We start from the raw sequence: 21,016 nt of genomic DNA, 5'->3' as shown, positions 1-21,016 counted from the left end.
GATAGGGGATTTACGAACATGATGCACATGGCCATTGATACAAAAATAAAGGGTCTGCCTTTGTTTCTAGTTGGTTCTACTGGATATTGGAGAGAATGAGCAAAACTGTGACCACCTGAAGAAAAACACACATGGATGTCTGAAATCTGCTTCATCCAACTGACAAAGTGCAGTACAGACACTGCCCATGGGGTTCCAACACAATCTTGTCACTCTCAGCTCCAGGACAGACATGCAGCTGGAAGAGATACGAGGCCACGTTGTTCAGTTCCAGATGGGGCATTGCATGCTGGATCCTGCTGTCTCCATAGGCTGCAGCATTTTTTAATAATGACTTGTTCCAGTTGGCTTCCATTCATGCCTGTTATGAGCTTGTCCACACACACAAGCGGTACCCTTGACCGGCATAAAACCGCCCAGGCCCCTAGTGCTGACGTCGTTATACTGATACACAGGTGCTTTATGCCAGTATAGCTATCACTTCTGGGGAATGGGGACAATTTATAGCGTCATAAGGCAGCTTTACACCAACATGTAACCATCCACACATGAAGCTGTGCCCATACATTTACTTTAGTTAATATAAAAATAGCACTACCTCCACCTCCATCTCCATCTGAAATAGTTACGCTGGTTCAAAAACTGTGTAAATCAGGTCTAAGAACATGGGTGATGGATGAACCTGGGGCTGGAGGAGGTTAGCCTCCAGCCTACCCTTTCTGCCCCACTCCTCTACCGAACCAGGCCCTCCCACCACAGGGGTAGACCTCCATTCCCCACATGAGCCTCCAGCCCTGGAGCATTCAGAGGGCAGTCAGCACATGGCCCCCACTTCCCCAGCTGTGGAGCACAGTGAAGACAGGCGTCCCCAGCCTCCTTCCCTGGCGCAGAGGCAGGGCGTGCTGCCCCAGTGTCCCCAGTGCAGCTGAAGCCTGGGGGTAGCCCAGGAGCTGCACTGAGGTAGGGGACATTCTGGGGTTGGAGCATGGGTGGGGCCATGCCTGGCAGTTTGGGAAGGTAACGCCTTTCCCTGCCTCTTATAACTGCCGCCTCTGTCTAAGAGTGGCCCTTGTTGATGCTACAGCGCCAGCACAGCTCTTGGGTGGGCAAAGCTTCAGCTCCCTGATAGCTCTTGCAAATTTATGGAATGACCCAAACGCAAGTTCCTACTGCAGCCAGTGCATTAACATTCCCAAGGGGCCTAGCCATGGCTCCTCACTACACTTCTGAGCAAGTGCATTGCCTAATGAGAAACTCTGCAGCACAGCAAGCAGGAGGGGCCCAACCTGGCAGGCAATGGAGAAAGGAAACAGACTGAGTACAAAGACTTGACGGAAGCACAGACCGCATGAACCCAACCCGCACAGGCCCTTGGCAGACAAACACAGCAGGCTGACCATCCCATTCCAGAGACCCTGGCTGTCAGAGTGGGATCCGATGACAGTGCACTGGAGACCGAATCCCTGCCCTGCTGGAAACGTGCTGCAGAGGTCGTAACCAGAGGAAAGGCTCCTGTTGGGTTCATGGGAGAGAGTCACTCATCTCCATGTCACACAGAGACAAAACAAGCACATTTAGTCCTATTTGCATCTTGTTCATTAGCAACACCCATCCCCTCCATTGGGCTCCCCAGCTTCAAAGCACTCAACAAACAGAGCCGCCGATTCATCTTCACACCCACACACCCCCTCGGGAGGCAGGGAAATAAATAACATCCGCCCCCATTTACGCAGGGCACAGCTGGGACAAGAGGGTCTCTCTATTTGCAAACGGCAGGAGAGGTAGAAAGAGGCTGCTGCTGGTCCTGACACACACACACACACACGGGTGGGAAGGAGAGGTCACTTTTCTGCCCTGAAAAGCAGGAATGTAGAAAGCAGAAATACTGGGAAATCTCTGATCTTCCTTAAAACGCTGCAAACTGAAGAGGACTTTGGAATTTAATTTAAGATGACATTCCCCAATAGAGCTTCATTTGCAGCTTGAGGCTCATACGGGCCCTGGCCTTTCGATCCAGTTCTGCTGTAATTAGATTTCCCCTTACTCCCCCTGATGTACTGTTGCCCCATCCTTGCTTTACGGGCCATTATGGTTGTGCTGGGCAATTAGACTGTGTCTCTGCACTGTTGGGATTCAGGGAACAGGCCTCCTGGGGATTCTGCTCCTTTATCAATGCCAGCTCTACCCTTCTAGTTGCTCATTAGCAGAGGGATTAGAAGCTGAGTTTAAGCCAAGCCCACATCCGTGTCTGTTTGCATTTTACCTGACAGCCCCTCAGCTGAAGAATGAGCTGTTTCTCCGAGAAGAGGATTCCCACATTGCAAAGTTGCACTTGCTCCTTTCCCTGTCAGAACCTCAATATTTATCTCAGGAACCAGCCGGGCATGCAGGGCCAGGAGCAGCCCTGCCCAAGCTGAAGGGAGCTGAACTGAGCAGCAGGCCTGCATCTGTGCTGGCAAAAGTTGGGCAAAAGGATTTTTTTTCCCCTCCAGACATAATAGACGGCATTCTTCCATGTTGAATCACGTTCCCTTCTTTCCTGCCTATGTTTCTATTCCCTCCAGGTCCCCCATACGTGCTCTACACCCAAGCTTGCACCACAATAAATTAAATTGGTTTTAATTCACATGGTTCATTATTTGAGTGCAAGCCTGTGTGTGGAAACTCTCCTTTCAGAATAATAAGTCTCCCATTTTGATTTCATTTAAGTAGCTTTTTTATTAAACAAGGTTTTAAAAGAGTAGGATATACTCACATAATTAAACGCTGTCACTAGACATGCGAGTGTCCAAGGGGAAAAACATCTGGAAATTTTAAGGGGAAAAAGGTATTTATGGTGTTGTTCCCCAACACCCCGCTCCACCCCGAGTCAGGAAGGAGGAAAGTTGGAAATTTGGAGGAAAAAAATGAAAGGAATTTTGTGTGAAACATTTTCTCTCAGAAAGAACAATGAATTAATCCCTTCTTCGTTCCCTCCTTCTACAGGCTGCACTTCTCAAAACTGGAACTCTCTCGTCCGGCAACATCCGTTGTTACTGAATCAGAGAGCCCCGGCTAGGAGGCTGCTATGAGAAGGATGGGCAGCAACATGTCTATGGTGTTGGCTCTCCAGCTGGGTCTGGAGCTGGCCTCCAAGAGGCCAGCAGGTGGGGCCACAGCCAGCAGCAGGTAAGGCAGCCACTAGGGCTGGAGGTGGGCGGGGGGCAGGGGACCTCCCTTCATCCAGCAAATTCCCTTGTTCAGGATACTTCAGGTTCCAACAGTGCTGGGTGAGGGAGGTGCAACCTCTGATTTTCCTCTCTCCTTCACCTCTGCTCATCACATCTCAGCCCCTCCTCTTCCCCTCTGCTTTAATTGTTCCTTACCAAAGTTTATTCAAAGGGTTAATGAACCCTACACACAAGAAGGCTGATTTAAGATGGCACAGACAACTTTCATTCACACATTTCCCAACCTTTCACTGCTTGACCTTGTGGCCTAAATGTTCTTTTCATATTTTTTTGTCTGTAATCACTACAGAAACTGTATTGTGATAGACTATGTGTCAACTATTCTATATATAAAATATGCTGTGAACCAGAGTTGTTAATGCATCGTCACATACCATACACATACTGTATTTCCAATCTGCAACACAGAGTCTAAAATGACAGTATTCTGGTTTTTCTTTCAGCTAGAAAAATGAGAATGAAAAAGTGGATTAGGTCTTGGCTGCACAGGGACAACCAGGGAAACTAATCCAAATTAATTAAAAGGCACGAATTTGAAGTGGGTTAATTTAATCCTATTCAGTCTCTGTGTGGATACTGTTAATCAGAATTAAAGTGGCCTTAATTCAGTTTAGTTTAATTCACAAGTGTTGACAGCTTTCAAATGCTAGAAAGCCGATGGCGTGTCTGTATTGCCGAGAATGGGGCTACATGTCAAGCAATTGTAAAACAGTATTTTTATGTAAGAAAAATGACATTTGCATTTGGGCAGCTCTAGTTTTCCTATAGGCTTCCAGCCTGCTTGCCAAAGGCTTTCAACTGTGTCAAAATGGAGGGGGGCTGAGACTCAGAGCTCTCTTGATTCCAAAGGCTTTTCTTTTAATTCACATAATTCCATTTAGACCGGCATTAGCTATTTAGTTTCACGTTTTTAACAATGATTTGTGTATCCACTGGCCCACAGCTCTGGATCAAGAAACTTAAACACTTGGCTGCCTTGGGAAAACTGTTAAAAAAGAAAAGTGCCCTAGAAAGTCAGGAATAAGGGCCTGCCTGTCTGCCTTCAGGAAACATGCCCCACTGTCACTATACTGACGGTGTCTAAGCCCTGTGAGTAAGTATACCACCTGGGTGCAAAGCGAGGCTTGGACCTATCTGACTTACTCCAGTCAACTGAGAGTCAAACTCAAGGTTATGGGGGGTATTGTGAATATCTTGATTTGGTTTTGAACCCAGACGAGTGTGAAACCTTCCAAGGACCATGAATGTGACGAGCATTTGCATACACTGGCTTTTTGGTCAAGCTGAGGTCCCATTTTTAGAAGCTAGTATGGTGTTACTAAACAGTATTTCTCATTAACTTAAACTGAGTGACCGTCTTAAATGAAACGAACAGCATGAGATGTGTCAAGTATGCACATTATTAGTGAGGCTAAATAAGAAACTGCTGTTGGCACAGTGTGTGCTGTATTATTTAACAAATAGCTGTATGCACTCAGCAGCGGCAACATCATAGTTAAGATTGAACCCTGCCTGTGTAAATCTAGGGTTAACTGGATAAGAGGCTTTAGAGATATTAAATTGAAAAAAATGGGGATTTTACTTTTGCAGGAGGGATAATATTCTTTTGGAATAGGATCTTCCAAAGAAAGCTGGGTCTCAAAACTTGACGGCTGTCTTACCTGCTAGTCCTCAGTGAGAACTAGCCTGGTTAACTCCTTTTACCAATGTGGGATTTTAAATTTCTAATTACTACAGGAGGTCGTCAAGTCCCGGTCTGTAATTTTCATGAGAAATCTGAAGATTGTTGCAAGCTCTATTCCACAGAATCCAACTTCTCTTTTCAAATAAGTGCCCTTGTCCCTCATTTGCCTTCAGAATTTGAACCCATCACTAGGGTTTTTGTGGTGTTACGATGAAGTTTTTTAACAATCACAGATTATTTCAATTAATATTTAAAGGGAGAAAAATATACATTCCCCAGGCACCAAGCCCATTTACACTCAGCCTTATCCCGTTACTCAAGACCTACATTAAATTTTGCTCCCAGTGTAGCTGATATCCCTAACCCCAACACAGAGAGTGCAGAGTGGGCAGAACCTGCACTCTTTCCCCTGAGGTTCGCAAGAAGCTCTGCAGGAGAACTGAGAGTGATCCCTGAGTCAGGAGAAACTGCCACAGCACACCGGTTCCTGCTCAGGGGGAAACCCTCCCCAGGAAGACGGCATGTCTCATGAGTGCTGAGAAGAAGGCAGTGCCAAGGAGAGGTGCCACTGACATAAGAGTGTCGTGAATGAGTCCTCCTCCCTCCTCCTAAATCTGAAATACCAAGCATGCTCCCAGCAACTGCCTTGTCAAAGCAAAGTCCTGCCACAGGCAGCTCTCTAGCCGACGCAGTTCAGCTCCAGCAAGGTGTCCATGCAGTGCATAAGCATCTTAAAATAGACCTATTTCCTCTTCCTGTGACTAGGTCCCAGTAGCCTTTCCTTTCTTTACAGCCGCAATCCAGCACATATGTCATCTGGGCAGCCGGAGCCCACCAGATAGATTCTGGTTACAGATTTATGTACTGCTCTCCCACTGGAGCAACTTCCTTCTGTCTGAGCAGAGAGGCAGGGCCTCGTCCTCACACACATGCCTGGAATTAACATGCAGGTGGCTGCAGGGCCACAGAGCATTCCTGGGGAGAGAGAGAGAGGGAGAGACACTCCTTTCTGATGCTCCTTATCAAAAGGATTCCTCTTTATTTGCTCCAAATGTAGAAAAACTAACTTATTTCCATTTAGTTTGGCTTCTGGGCCAAGGTGCAGCTCTGCCTGTCTGATGGACTCTTTGTGGGGGCCTCCCTTCAATCTCGCCAGGAATTCAGGCTATGGTGCTGACAGGGGGTCTGCAGGTAGCCCAGGCTAGAGAGGCAACACTTCCAACGCTGCTCTCTAGCAGTAACCATACCAAAGAGTACCACCCTTCCCCATGCTTCCCAGCTCTCACTCTGCACAGAACGAGCTCCCTGTGGCTGCCTCTAACCCAGTACCTGCTTTTGAACCTCTGCCAAATGCGGCGTGTCATAAAGGGACATAGCAAGTCCTGTCTTTTTCCCAATATGAATTTTAGGAAGGGGCTCTGGACACCCCAATCCTAAAGACAGCACAGGAATTCAGAGCCCACCTTTCTCTCCCAGAAGCATGGGTCTTCAAACAGGGGAACACCAGGCACATAGAAAAACAGCACATGGACTCTCCCCCATCCACCAGGGGAAAGGAGTAGAGTCAGAAGAAGTGTGAGGAAGCCAAGGAACCAGTGAACAATGGTGGAAGATTGTCCTGACAGGGCAGAGATGGGTGCACTATGGTACACAGGAAGACACTGAACATTGAGGGCAACATACAACTTTGCCCCTGCAGCCGATGTGGGGTAAGTGCAATCACCCCCGATGTGGACACAAGTTTGCCCCAGGGAGAGAGTTAGGAGATGATTTTAAAACTTGTACCTTCAAACACAGTCGAGACCAAGGAGGGGAAAAGCCCTTTGTCCAAGAGAGGGTCGCTGTCTCCACCGCACAACACTCCACTTTATTACAACTCCCTTGGGAGCGAGGGCTCAGCCTTCAAGACATCCTTGGAGCTTTTGCCTCTTCTTGAGGCTGGGGGTAGGGGGTGGGATAACACAGCAAGTGCACAGCCTCTCCTGCTGACCACCGTTTCATTGTTTCCTTGTTCTACCCCCTCGGTCTGTAGCCACCTCTTATATTTAACCTCTGACCCCTCTGGGGCAGGCTGTCTTTTTGTCTGTCTTTGTACAGTGCCTAGTACAGAGGTGTTCTGGTGCACCAGGGCTACAGTCACACTAACAGCGCTCTGTCGACAGAAGTCACTGTCAGAACAGATTTCCCGACAAAACTTCTGTTGACGGAGGGTGGCCACATATGAAAGCCAATTGGAAGAGCGCGCCGCTCTGTCAACAGAGCAGCTGGACTGCCCAGCTGCCTTCTTGCCTAAACAGGCACCGGGAAGCACAGCAGACAGGGCTGCTCATGGTTTTGGATGCCCTGTCTGTTGAGAGAAGGCCCCCCGAGCGTCCATACAGCTTTTTAGCCAACAGACTCTGCAGACAGCAGCGTTATGCCTCACGGCTGAGAGGCACAACACCAAGAGTGAAAACGCTGAGCTTTGTCGACAAACTGTTGGCAAAAACACATTTTGTGCGTGGATGTCCAACCAGATTTCTTGACAAAACCCAGGTTTTGTCAGCACAACTCGCTAGTGTAGCCACAGCCAAGTAGGGCTCCTAGGGTCTATGGTAATACACAACATACTCTCAGAAATGTTAGTGTCATGTTCTCCAGCCTCTCCCAAGGAGCACTCAGTAGGGACACAGCCTAAGGCCTGCTCCCCAGAAATCACTACACCTGTGTTCCATGCTAGGGCCCTGAGGTGTGAGGGGACAGGCAACTTGGGCACGTTCACTGGGGGCTGAGCCATGAGGATCAGCAGGGGAAGGGCAGGTTTCTATTCGCAGAAAACAGTGCTTCTACCACTCAATCCTTGCTCTTTCCCAGGACAGTTGGTGCCATTAGTCACAGCAGTCAACCACACAAACAGGGCCCACGTGAGCTGGGAGGTCAGGGCCACAGCTATACGGGCTCCTCCAACAATTCCCCAAGGTTCATTAACCTGTGACTGAGACTAATCCCCATAGTCAGCGTCACTGATCTCAGACAGGTCTATGCCCACCCATTGTGGGACGGCTGGGCCCTAACTTTCGCCAAAGGACCCAGGGAAAAGAATTCTCTCTCTCTCCTTATCAAGTTCTGTACCTGTTTGGAGCTCGTCCTGAAGAAACCCCAACAGAGCCATCGCCATGGCCTGAATAGCTGAGGGCAGGATACTAGTACAGAGCAAACAGTTCTAGCACATCCAAGGTCATGCTAAAGTAACCATCTAAGGAAATGGGCAGCAGCAGCACAGAGACTAGGAAGCTGCACATGCCAGCTCCTTGGGCTCTGTGGTGAGTGAGGTTTCTGTCTCATTTCAACACCAGTCATTTGTGTTTGGATGACAGCTGGAATCCCCCACAGTACAGCCCGGAGACACAGCTGAGAGCTCGCTTCTCAGCTCTGCAACACAGCCGGTCTGAACTAAGAATCACCTTCTGCTGAGCTGTGAAGGAACTCAGGCAGTAAACAGGGAGCTCTCTTTGGGATACCTTGCAAAGGCCTTCCCGTATGCCACAACCGTGGGGCGGAACTCACCACACAAAAAAGGAGACAACATACCAAACACTGTGCACGCTGCTTACAAGGCACCACAGCAGCAGGCTGAAACCAAAAACTTTCCTTAAAGACCTATACCAACAGCCAGAACGTTAGTGCAGCAGCTACCCAGACAACTAAGTGTGGGAGAGGTCAGAAAATGGTCTAAAACAAGTCCAGCTTCCGGTGAGGATAATTTCTGAACAACACAAGAAGCTGCTCACGACCTAGGTGTCAAGAACTACTTCACAAACCCTTGCAACACAAACTTGCCACGTTGTTACTTAGATCACAATCTCTTTGGTGAAGGAATCAGCTTTCTGTTCTGTGTTCGTACAGCACTGAGCATATTGGGGCCCCGGGTCCACGACTGGAGTTCCCAGGACTGTGGTGACACAACGACAAGAGACAAATAACCCACCTAAGACAAGTGGAAACCCTGCAGTGAGAACTGACCTAAAGATCAATTTCTTCCTCTCCTGGCACTTTCTGTAGTGGGGATGGGACTTCAAAGTTCACAACCCCCTGTTCTGGCCTCAGCACCCCTGATTACCAATAACCCTGTCTGAAAGTTTTGGGGCTGACAGTATTTTGAATCTCATTGCTTCCTTGCAATATCTATGACTTAGAGACAGCAGCGGGCCCTTACTCCTGCCTCTCCCAAGATGTTCTTGCATATCTTCTCTCTGAATCCAGGATGTTGGCAAGACAATTGCTGAGGCATCTGCCTTGACTCACTGGTCATGATCACATGCCACAGAGAGAACTTGGCCTTGCTAAACAAATAACAGTTGAAGTCTTTGCTTCAGCTTCTCTGGGGTTATAAGCCCAGGCTGGGAAGGGCCACACAACAATAAAATCAGTTTTATAGCTTTGGGAAGCTGTAGTACCATACGAAATTTTAGAGTCACCTGAAATCAAATCATTTACTAGACTTTTGTGAAAGATTCTGGGTTAAAGGCCTGAATATTGGCACACACTACAGAATGGGGGAGACCCACAGGCCTACCTCACACCCACCCTTCAGAACACTGCTACCAGCACCATTTCATACTGCCCAGCAAGGAGAGATATTAGGTGGTGGAAAAATTCACAGGGAAATGGTGAGAACCTCACCCTGATGGTGCTTAGGCCTAGACTAGACAAAGCCCTGAAGGACCTATAGGAAACGATCAGTGGTGGCCATAGGTAAATTGCCAGCTGTTGCAATCATACAAAATGCACGTGTATGAATGTGATAACAGTGACAAGAATGAAATGCTCCTTATGGTACTGAGAAAGGGGCCACTGGGTAGCCATAGAAGAAACTGACTGCCTTCCATTTGCCACAAATCAGCACATCAACAATTCAGCTCCAAAGGGAGTTGTATTTCCTTGGGGCCCAGCCAGAGAACTGGCAGCAGAGAAGGGCAGCTGGGCATTCAGAAACTTAAACTCTGCTAGACGCTAAGTCTGGCTGTCAAATGCCAGCGGAGTCCTGAAGCCTATCTAACTTCCTATGAAAGGTCTGAGATCATGTTCAGGACCAGGAAAGCTGGGTGCCCTGCAAAAAAAATAAACAGGTGTTTCATTGCCATGTGGCTCTCTCTCCCTCTCCCCTTCTGTCCCCACGGTACAATGTTTCACTGCTCATTAAAAAACACATGCCCAGAGATGTCTCTGGCACTCAGACCTGAAAAACAGCAGGATGCTGATCATCTTTAGGAAGCCCATTCAACAACCACCATTGCCTGAGGCTTTCACAAGTCTTGCTCAGTGTGAACAGCTCTGCTATTCCCGTCATGGAAGAGGGGCTCTGTTCAAAGAGCAGATTACGGTCCTGCCCTTAGTTCAATTCAGAGTTCAACAGATAGTAATGTCAAGTGGAACACAGAGGTGAGGTACCTGTGGCTCAGTAGGCTGATTCCTGCACCCTAATCCCAATGTGGTTTTTTTAGGACTTGCATATTCACTACCACAGAAATGCAACCTGGACGGAACACTGAGGCAGGTCCACACCTGTCTGTCTCCTACCGGCCTGGAGTTGAAAGAAAACATGCGGTGCATCCAGGAACAGTCAGGAGGATGCTACACCTGTGCCATGTCCTGACATCTGTGTACTGGGACACCCTCTGTTGTAATGGCTGATGATAGCAGCCTAAATGGTTTTCTTCTCTCTTCCTTCCAGCACTACGTGTTGCCTGGATTCCACTTTCCTCAGACTTGCTTCTTCCATGTGCTGATTTCACTCAGGCAGTGGGACAGAAGGAAAATGCTGTCTTCACCTGACTCATCATGATCAATTCCTTTAATATTTCAGGCTTTAACCAATTTGACCTCATCCCAAAATACAGGATTCCAAAGTTGGCGATTTAGAAATGTTTCCCGCTTGGACTTTCTCTTTGCTCCAGAATGGGCAGGCAGGCAGCGGTTTATTGACAATTTTGACAACAAAATGCACAGATTCAGGGAAGTGGGCAGATCTAAAGGACAAATTGCTGCTCCCTACACAGCCCTCATCAGCACTGAAAACAGAAAATCAGAGCACAACAAAGAGAAAAGGGAAAAGAATTTTAAGGTGTCAGAGGAGGAAGCTCCTGGGCAGGCCTCCCCTACAGGGTTAGAGTCTCTTCCTCTCCATCCAGAGAGAAACCCCACAAAAACCACACACAGCTTCTACGCAGCACAGCTCTATACGTTTCCAACAAAATGAACTTAGCTTGAAAGGACATAGGCAAGAGGTGGGAATGCCTGTTGGAGCAGGACACAATGCCAAGCACTGCGCTCAGACATCCAGAAACACAGAAAAACACTGATGTGGATCCAGCCAACCCACTGCCCATGACTTTGTTCTAGGAGGTACCCCGACTCTGCAAATGGACAAAACAGCAAGATACCTTTTGGGAATACTAGTCGTAGTAGTTGGGAAGTGTATCATCGCCCTAACACAAGAGAAAGAGCCTACACTTAGAGCAGGACTTACACAATACAAGATACGAGACAGATTACAGCTTGGCTTAACCGTGAACTCTCAGTATGTTGTAAACTCACTTCTGTGACTGCAGTTTAGTCAAGTTTTAGTTAGTTTTGAATTTGAAGCGTTTTTGTGATACACTATATTATGTGTTGATTAAAATAAGTACACTATTTTTGCTCATTTGGAAATGTTCAATAAAATAATATTTAATGTTTGTATGTGAATTTTTCAATCTTCCCCGGATGCACAGGTAAAATCATAACAGGTTAGTTGATCGTGCTACTACTACTACTTAACCCCTGTACTCTGTGTGGAGCATAGGTCATCTACAAGTCTCCTTCACTTCACTCTCTTTGGACAAAACTTCTAGCTGGCTCCAAGAGTACCCCAGTTGTTGTCCTTCAGTCTCAGTAGACCTTCTCCACATTGTCCGAGGTCTTCCACTTCTGCATTTTCCTCTCAGGCTCCATGTGAGAACTTGATGGACTATGCTGGATGATGGTTCTCTCAGAGTGTGGCCTAGCCATCCCCACTTTCTTCTCTTGATTTCAGTGTCAATTGGTGGTTGTCCTGCTCTGTTCCAAAGCTCCTCATTTGTGATGAAGTCTTGCCATTTGATGTGATGGATGTACCTAGGGCCTCTGTTCATGAATGTCTGTAGCGTGTGATTTGAAGACTTTTTAGTATGCCAGGTCTCGCATCCAGACAAGAGCACACTCTTCACATTTGTGTTGAAGATCCGCAGTTTCATCTTTGCAGATATTATTTGTGATCTCCACATGGGATGGAGGGTCTTGAATGCAGCTGTTGCCTTCCCTATCCTGGCATTGATATCTTTATCTGTTTGTTCCTCCGTCTATGCCCATAATACTCCCCAAGCAGATGAACTGCTCCACATCTTCCAGGTTATCCCCTCCCAGTGTGATGATGGTATTTGATCCTCATTGTCTTGGTTTTTGCCTTGTTAATGCCCAGTCCAGTCACTGAGGCAGTTTTGTCTAGTGTTGTGACCTTTTCTTTCTTGCTTTCATGTTGGTGTGAAATGAGGGAGACATCACCAGAAAAATCAATGTCCTCTAGCTGTTTAAAAAGTGTCCACTGAATGTCCCATTGATGACCATCTGTTGTCCTGTTCATATGGCTTAGGGTTAACAACCCTATCCATAAAAACAAAAGTTACAGAAACATCTAAGAAGAAAAGTTGATCATGACCAATCACCTAAATATGAGTGCAAAGGGTTAAATTTATTTCAGTCAAAAATGGGTGGGGGCATGAGAGGTTAGTGAAAAGCAAAAGGGGGAGTCATGTCAAAAAGTTTGAGAACTTGAAGCTTAGAGGGAGCTGGGCTGTAGCCAATGAGTTACTTTTAACACACAAGAAACAACCAACCACCTTGAGCTCCCAGCACACAGTAGTCAACCTAGAAGGGGGTCAGTCTCTTTTAGATACAGTACCAAATAAACAGCAGCTGCAGAGTTACCTAAACATAGGAGGCCTTTCAAGGGTCTCTCAGGGAGGAGGAGAAGTCTCGCTGTGAGTGCAGGGGTCTAGAGTTGATGACCTCTTGAGATACCTTCCAGTTCTATGAGATATGAATAATTCTGCACCAATAGCCAGACACCTACCTATCTACAAGAACTATACCTGGTCATTTAATATAAATGTGTAACAGTGACACCAGCCCTTTGGTCCTAGGATCTAGGATATATATATAGGCTCCTTGGAAATACCTGTGTACATTCTTATGCTACCCCCATGTACCTGTGCTCTTCTCTACATATAAAAATGACATAGCTCTAACCAATATTCTTACCTGTGTCCAAGCAACATCCACACAAAAACCCACCTACCTGGCCTCCTAGATGAGACCACAAAGGCTATTACTGAACTGGGCAAAAGGCAACACTACTAAATCTTGAAGAGGCTCTGTCATGGGATACATTGACCACTACGGTGTCTCCTCCTGGCTGCTCTGGGGATTAAGCTCCTTCCATCCTATCGCCTCTCTCTGTGTGACTCAGGGTGCTCACTCTGGCTTGGCCCTCTGGCCAAGTCACTGTCTAGGCAACTCCCATAGGATGAAGTATCCCAGGAAGACTGCAAATCCGCTGTCCTAACTGTGCCACTTCCATGGTGGTTGGTAGGGGACCCCAGACCCGGGTCCCAGCTCAGGGACCCTCTAATCCACAGCCAAGGTCTGCAACATCTACTTTGTTACCACTTCCCTGAGATTTTTCCTACTCCACATCTCTTGGGCCTTCACTCCACCACCCACCTGGATATATCCCTTCTTCAGAGCCTCACTCCCCTGAAGTTTCCACTCTCTTCCTGGGTCTCCTCCCTTCATTCATTCTCTCTTTAACAACCAGCAAGTGTTTGGAGCCTCCCTAACTGCAGCCCTTTTTTGCCCTTCTGTCCTTGCTTTATACCAGCCCTGCCTGTTTCTTCTCACTGAGCTCTTTCATCAAGCTGTGGGTACTTAGGACACCTAGTTCCTCTCAGGGTGGCCTATCTACTTATTTGGCTCCTTCTCATCTTCACTGACCTTTCTAAGTCTAGGATGGGGTGAATTCTCCATCATAAGCTCTTCCCTAACAGTTGCACTTGTACCTGAGGATCAGGAGACAGTGACAGGGACAAACCTGGTTTTGCTTTCAAGTGGATTCGGGGACCTGTACTCTGCAACTCTAATAGCCCCAAGAAAGAGCCTGGAAGTTGGGTCTTCTGCATGGCAAAGCTCAGGACTATTCCACAGGGCACTGACTGGGCCTGGGCAGCAAGAGTTAGCCTGCATTTATCAAGGGAATCTGGTTCCTGTTGGTAACTGGGGTGACTTACCCAGCTGGTGATTGCTGCAGGACAGGTGTCTGGGCCCCTCTGGATGAGCCTTCTCTCGCTGCACTGCCAGTCCTCTTTGGAAGGGAGCCTGCTGGGGGCTGGATGGCAGCCACAGAGCCTGGAGGATGGTATGCTCGTTCGGGAACAACCTCTTGACATTGGGCTCCTTGGAAACCCGAGCGGCAGACGCAGAGCTGGGGTCGACTGCAGGATCCCTTGTTCTGGCAGGGAGGGTCGCATACAGCTGGAGAAACATGGAAAGGAGTGAATAGAGGTACACAGCTCCCAGTGCAATAGGCCCACATTGGCCTTCCCACACAGCAGCAGTTTAAGGTGTGGGGTAACACAACATGTCCACCACCAACGCAGACCATGGAGATTTCTCTTCCCCCACTTGGCTAAATCCCAGGTTCAGGAGCTACATTCCCCTTCCTTTAGTCAGCTCCTTAAGGTGGGTAAACTGTTCAGGCAGATGTGAAGAGGAAGATCAGACAAACATTTCACACAGGTCACATCTTTGGGTTGCTACGGCTCTGGGTTAGACTGAACCCAGTACCCAGGAGGTGAGAATCACTGTACTAAGATTGCCATGGATCTCTAATATGGTCTGAGAGAGAGAGAGAGAGAGAGAGATCTGCAAGCTGATACTCATCACTCTATTAAACTTAAGCGGCTACTTCTGAATTCCTTTGATATCAGTGAGAGCAAAAATGGTCCAGAATTCCATCTCAGAAGAGCTTCCAATCCAGTGGCCTCATCCCTACATGGCCCTCATTGCAAGAAGAGCTGAGAACAACCTGAGGTACAATAGCATGTGGAGGGACTGGAAAGTGAACGCATGAGGCAGAAGAGAATATGGTTATGTGATCCCTTGGGAGCTGTTTTAATTAGTTTCATTTTTTATTCTATTTCATGATTACATTTTTATGGATCCCCTCCCTGATCCCTCTGATGTGCCCTGTCCTCTCCAGCACATTCCTGACCATCCAGCTAATTCTGAAGTCACCATGCTCAAATTCCTCAGCAACTACGGGGACTTGCAGTTCATTAACTTCCTGCCCAAATCACTCTCCCAGCCTGTGTGTGTTCCTAATTACGGCACATCAGCTTCAGCTCCAGCTCTGGAAGGAAAGTGCCATTAATTACATGCTGGGCCCCAATGCTTCCCAAGTTAACCAGAGCCATTTTGGGTTTATAATCCAGTCAGTAACAGTCAGGAAATCACAGTTCACTTCAGTGGGACCAAGTTAGTTGTTCTCCACTGGAGAAAGGCCGCAAGGCTCATGGGTAAAGGAGAGCAAAGGGACAGTATCTAGCTTACCAGAAGGGAATCCCCAACCAACAGAAATCCTTCAGGAGGATTTGGATTTTAGGTCTAGGGGAAACCTGTTTGGATAACACAAGAACAAGTCAACCTCAGCCCAAAAAGACCCTTCCTGTGGGAGCTAAAATCTGCAGTGAGCATTTCTATCACTGTTATTTTAGATTGTGTGTTTCCCAAACAAACCAAGCAGAAGAAACAAGCATCTAAGGTAACCTGATGAATCAGCCATATTCTCAAACAGCTACAAAGAATTTTAATGGACTTTCTCCCTTCTCTTCTGGTTCCCATGCAACACACATCATCACCCACCATTGTGGTATCCAAGTGCCAGTTAGTTCATCACTCAAAGCACAGGACAAAGAAAACATTTACAAATCTGACCCCACATGCCACCTCCTCTCCCAGCGTGACTCACTCTCAGAGACCTCTTCCTCTCCCTAGAGTCCAGAACAGAAAGGTCCTGCAGCCCCACTGGAGCAGTGGGGTTGGGGAGTCCTGTCTGAAAACGGCCTGCTAGCTGCCCATTCCCAATGAGATCACAGGCATGTTGGCTGGTTGACCTTGACTGCTATGTTACTTAATGTACTGGGAGAGAGGCAGGTCTCAGGGATGGGCAGATCCCAAGCCACTTAGGTTGTATAGGCTAACACCAACAACTGGAATTAAACTCCTCCGTGCTGGGAATTAGCCATCAGTACAGATCACAGAGCACATGTGGGGTCCCACTCAGGCAAGAATTCCCACCAGGCCAGTGACAAATGAAACAATGGGGTTCAATGTCACTTATGATTAATTCAAACAGGACTTAAAGAGTCCATACCATAATCTCCTAGCAAACAGAGCCCCGAGGATGGCGTAGCATCTTCACTCCGTTATGCCACAAAACCTGCTGTTTCAAACTGCCGTACACCCTGCTGCAATACTTCACGAAGAGACATCTGAAACAGAGACTCCAGCCAGGGGGGATTCCAGCATTTATCAGTGTTTCCTATAAAGAGCAATTCCCATCCAAAAGCACAAACAATAATAATATTCAACAGACCAGATGGATGAGGTAGTATCTTTTATGATACCAGTTGCTTTCAGTGAGAGAGATAAACTGCTCTACACCTTCCAGTTAGGTGGATACAAGGCAGCTTATGCTGACTGAGCTTTGGCTATGTCTGTACTAATTTTTCCCTCCAACCAATATAACTGCCCTGCTACACCGACTTATCCCCACCTTCACCAGCAAGGTCGAGTCTGAGTTGACATAGATAGGTTAACACAGCGATAATACAAAAGCAACTCCTATGGTGATGGTTACTGGACTCCAGAAGCTGTCCCACGATGCTCACACTGGCTTCTGTGATCGCTGCTGCACAGGGGCCTGGTGGACAGGAAGCTGCCCCTCCGCTTCAAACCCCTGAAAATCTTTGAAATTCCTTGTTCTATTTGCCTGACTTGGCATGCACATCTAGGAGGTCTCCACTGTCAAGTGTAATTGCCCACCTGATGATCCCAGGTACTGTACATGCTGCGGACACACTCCTACCTGGATTACAAAGGAAGTATTGAACTCCTGGGCCTGTGGGGAGAAGAGACTGGGCAGGCACAACTTTGATCCAGCTGTAGAAATGTGGACATCTAAGAGCAGATTGTTTGGGGATACAGGAGAAGGTCTGCAACAGGGATCAGCAGCAGTTCCATATGAAAGCTAAGGAGCTGCTGCAGAAATACCAGAAGATAAGGGAGGCCACAAACTGTTCTGGTGCTGAGTTACAGATCTGACACTCTTACAAGGAGCTTCAAGCTATCCTCAGCAGAGACCTGACCACCACCTTCAAGAGCGCTGTGGATACTTCTGTAGAGCCCAAGTAACAGACCCCCATTGCCCTTTTACAACTATAATCTTGCTTCTGAGCTACTCCCCCATGGTCCCACTCCACCCCAGAATGACCATACTTCCTACAGCTGGTCCTGTGGCTGGAACTGTGCTGTATCAATCCCAAGAAGAAGTGATAATGTAGTGTTTACAACTTTTGGGGACCAGACCAAGGGGAGTGAACGTCGTACCTAAGTTTTGATATCTGTCATGAATACTCTGACGATAGTACCTTTGTGTGTTACATCTGCAGTTGCTCCCATTGTGACCTCCCCCCTCCACACCTGCAGAGTGCCTGAGCCAGATGATAAGCAAAGAGGAGGATTTGGGATGACATGTTCCAGGAGATCCTGCATGCCAGTGCTGCATCAGAGAACGAGGTAAGGGCCTTGGAGGATCACTACTGCAGAGAGCATGGAAAAGGAAAGAGTGAAGAGGAGAAAGGCCTCAGAGTCCCAGCCGGACAAGGAGGGGGAGATGCACCAGGACATAACAGGACTTCTCCAGCAAACCACACAGATTTTGCAGACCCTAGTAGACCTTCCGGTTCAGCCGCCCCAGGCTTGCCTTCCTCTGCAGCCCATAGAGAATTCAATAAAACAACCTCCTGACACCACCCTCCCCCACCAAAAGAACAAAAAACAAAACAAAAGAGCTTTCTACATAGCATCAGAGGTCACTGCAGTAGCAAATTTACTACTATTTAACAGATTTTAATTGCCTAGTTCATGTTACTGAATACAGTTTTACATTTTGAATGAAGAATCATCTTTACTAGTTCACAGCATATCCTGTGGGATGCTGAATGGGTCTGTTCACCAATTTTCTGTTACCTGTGCTTCAGTTTGTCACAGAACCCATAACATCATTCATAGATAGTACTGACAGGTGCAATGACAATGTTATATTCCTACACTACAGCAATCACTATAAGAATCATACCAGGCTGAAAAAAGTAAAGCTAGACAGAGCAGAGAACAGCAACACAGTCCTTATATCTGACTGTTCAAATTCAGCAGAAAGCTACTCCAGCTCCACCCCAGCAGAAACTTTTCCCTCTTTGCTTAACAGATATTATGCAGGACCCAGAAGGCCCTACATAACCACTGGGATATTTTTTTCACTGAGGCCCAGTCTTGTAAGTAAACACCACCCGTGACCCTTCAAATGAGCCATGGCCCATTCAACTTTCATTCTGCACCTGCTGAGCCTGTATACGAAGTGCTCCATGGTAGTGTCCCATGAGCCAGGGGAACAAGGGGAAGTTGTGTTTCCCAGAATCACTCTTGGCATTTCAACATTACTAACTGTAACCTGCCAGTGACGAAAGAAATTCCCTGAAACTTCAGCTTTCTGAACTGTCCTTTGTTCTTAAAGATGTGGGTGTCGTGCACCTTCCTTGACTGGCCCGCACTGGTGTCCGTAGAGCATCCCTGGTGATCCACCACTGCCCGTATTAACACGTGATGGGGTACACTCTCCACTGTGTTGCCTCCTGCTGCCTCTCATGGAAACTAGCTCTTCTGTATTCCAGGTCCCAGGCTAGGAACTCCACAGACAGCCACCATTTGCTGCAACCTCTCTGACTCCTCAGTATATTTCCTTGGGCCACTTCCCTGCAGTGCCAGCACCCTCTTTGCCCTTGCTTCAGGACTTCAGCCTACTAATCATTGCAGCCTGCCAGGAGCTGCCTTTAGCTCTCTAGGTCTCTGCTTCCAGCACTGCTCTGCCAGGGTGTTTGCTACCTTCAGTGTGCAAGACAGCCAGTCCTCCTCCCTCGTCAAGCTCCAGGGAATGAGTGATGCCGCTCTGCTCTGCAGCCCTTCTTATATGCACCCTTCACATCCCCATGCGGTGTAGATACCCCCTCGCACCATAGAAAAGTTGCTCTCTCTGTTGAAGTACTCTGAGGCAAGTTGCTCTGCTGTTAAAATAAGGACATGCATACTATCACCCCACCACAGTTTGCAAACCCCGCTTCTGCAAAACCATCCAGTATGTTCTGCATATTGCCCAGAGTCACAGCCCCGGTAGCAGAAGGCATTTAGCTGCCCTGCAGTGGATTTCATAACTCCAAATTGATTCCCAATTGATGGTTAATAATCTGGTGTTGCAGATCTCCAGAGGGCAACTGTCACTCCTCAACTGTCAGTGCAGCTCTCATTTTGATGGCCCCTACGAGGAAGAACTGGGGCAAGTTCAGCACACAAGTCCAGAAATGTCACCTTGAGCATCCACAAGTTCTCCAGCCAGTGGTCATCCTCCCAAACCTGCACGACAATGTGATTCCACCAGTCAATGCTTGTGTCTTGGTCCCACAACTGGTGCTCCATTGTTTGCAGCTGCTCCACGAACGTCACCAACACCTTGAATTGTTTCTTTTTACGGCTCACAGCAATCTAGCCTCCAAGGAACCATCAGGTTCCCTGCAGTTCCTCTTGCAGCTCTGCAAATGCGACAGGTTCACATGTTCTGTGCTCGCAATGTTCCCAGCAAGGGTGCAGAACTCTGCAAGTCCCATGCTTCTGTCACAGATGGGAGACAGAGGAAGGGCATGCAAATTTGCAAGAATTTGGAAAAGATGTGAAATATTATGGCCCTCGTGGCACTGCAAAATCTGCCCAAAATATGCCTCACTGGAGGCTAGTGAGTTACATGACAGGATACCTGCCCACAGTGCACCAGACCCAGCCTTTACACAAGTATGTGTGAGAGTGTGCGCTGCCAACACAAGGAGTGTCGCAACGGAATGACTGCAGCAGCTATATGTCAACTTAGGTCAACATAATTTCGTAGGGTGGACTTGGCCACAAGCTTTTGAGCCACACAGAGCAATTCTTAGGCCTGGGAAAAACACTCCAAGTGTCACAGCTAGATATAAGGTGGACCAGATTGCTTGGAATAAATAGTTAATTCAAGTTCTAAGGGTTTGCCTACACTGGCAAGTTACTGCGCTTTAACTTGCTCGCTTGGGGGGTGAAAAAACTCTGAGAGCAGCAAGTGACAGTGCAGAAAAGGACCCATGTGGATAATGCTACAGCTGTTAGCTCAGGAGGTGGTTTACTCAGAGTGCTCTCTCCCAGTGCTTTTGCTGTGACGACATTGCTGCATTAAAGTGCTGTCATGGTAGTGCTTTAAACTTTAACATGTAGACAAAGCCTTCAAGACCATTCAAGATGGAGCGGCCTCTTAATATCTCTGAACCCACAGGACAGCCTTCAACTTCCTGAAGGGGAGCTCTAAAAAGGAGGGTGAGAAACTGTTCTCAGTGGTGTCAGATGGCAGAAAAAGGAGTAACGGTCTGAAGTTGAAGAGGGAGAGGCGTAGGTTAAATTTGAGGAAAAACTACTTCACCAGGCGGGTGGTGAAGCATTGGAATGCGTTGCCTAGAGAGGTGGTGGATTCTCTATCCCTTGAGGTTTTTAAGTCCCAGCTGGACAAGGTCCTGGCTGGGATGACTTGGTGGGGGTTGCTCCTGCTTGAAGCAGGGGGCTGGACTAGATGACCTCCTGAGGTTCCTTCCAGCCCTGTGATTCTGTGACAGAAAGGGGGTTGGGAGTGCATGGACTGAAC

General features: G+C 47.7%; 1 protein-coding gene across 1 annotated transcript in view; it reads right to left on the bottom strand.

Moving 5' to 3' along the window:
• Window positions 1-21,016, bottom strand: part of LTBP2 (latent transforming growth factor beta binding protein 2) — a 123,058-nt gene that overhangs the window by 81,087 nt on the left and 20,955 nt on the right. Inside the window, exon 3 of the mRNA XM_074996784.1 lies at window positions 14,256-14,499. Within this exon, the coding sequence (XP_074852885.1) occupies window positions 14,256-14,499 (244 nt within the window). The remainder of the gene's footprint in view (window positions 1-14,255; window positions 14,500-21,016) is intronic.

The sequence above is a fragment of the Carettochelys insculpta genome, chromosome 6, assembly GCF_033958435.1.
Source record: "Carettochelys insculpta isolate YL-2023 chromosome 6, ASM3395843v1, whole genome shotgun sequence".
In the NCBI taxonomy this organism is placed as follows: domain Eukaryota; kingdom Metazoa; phylum Chordata; order Testudines; family Carettochelyidae; genus Carettochelys; species Carettochelys insculpta.
This window is presented reverse-complemented; position numbering and strand designations above follow the sequence as displayed.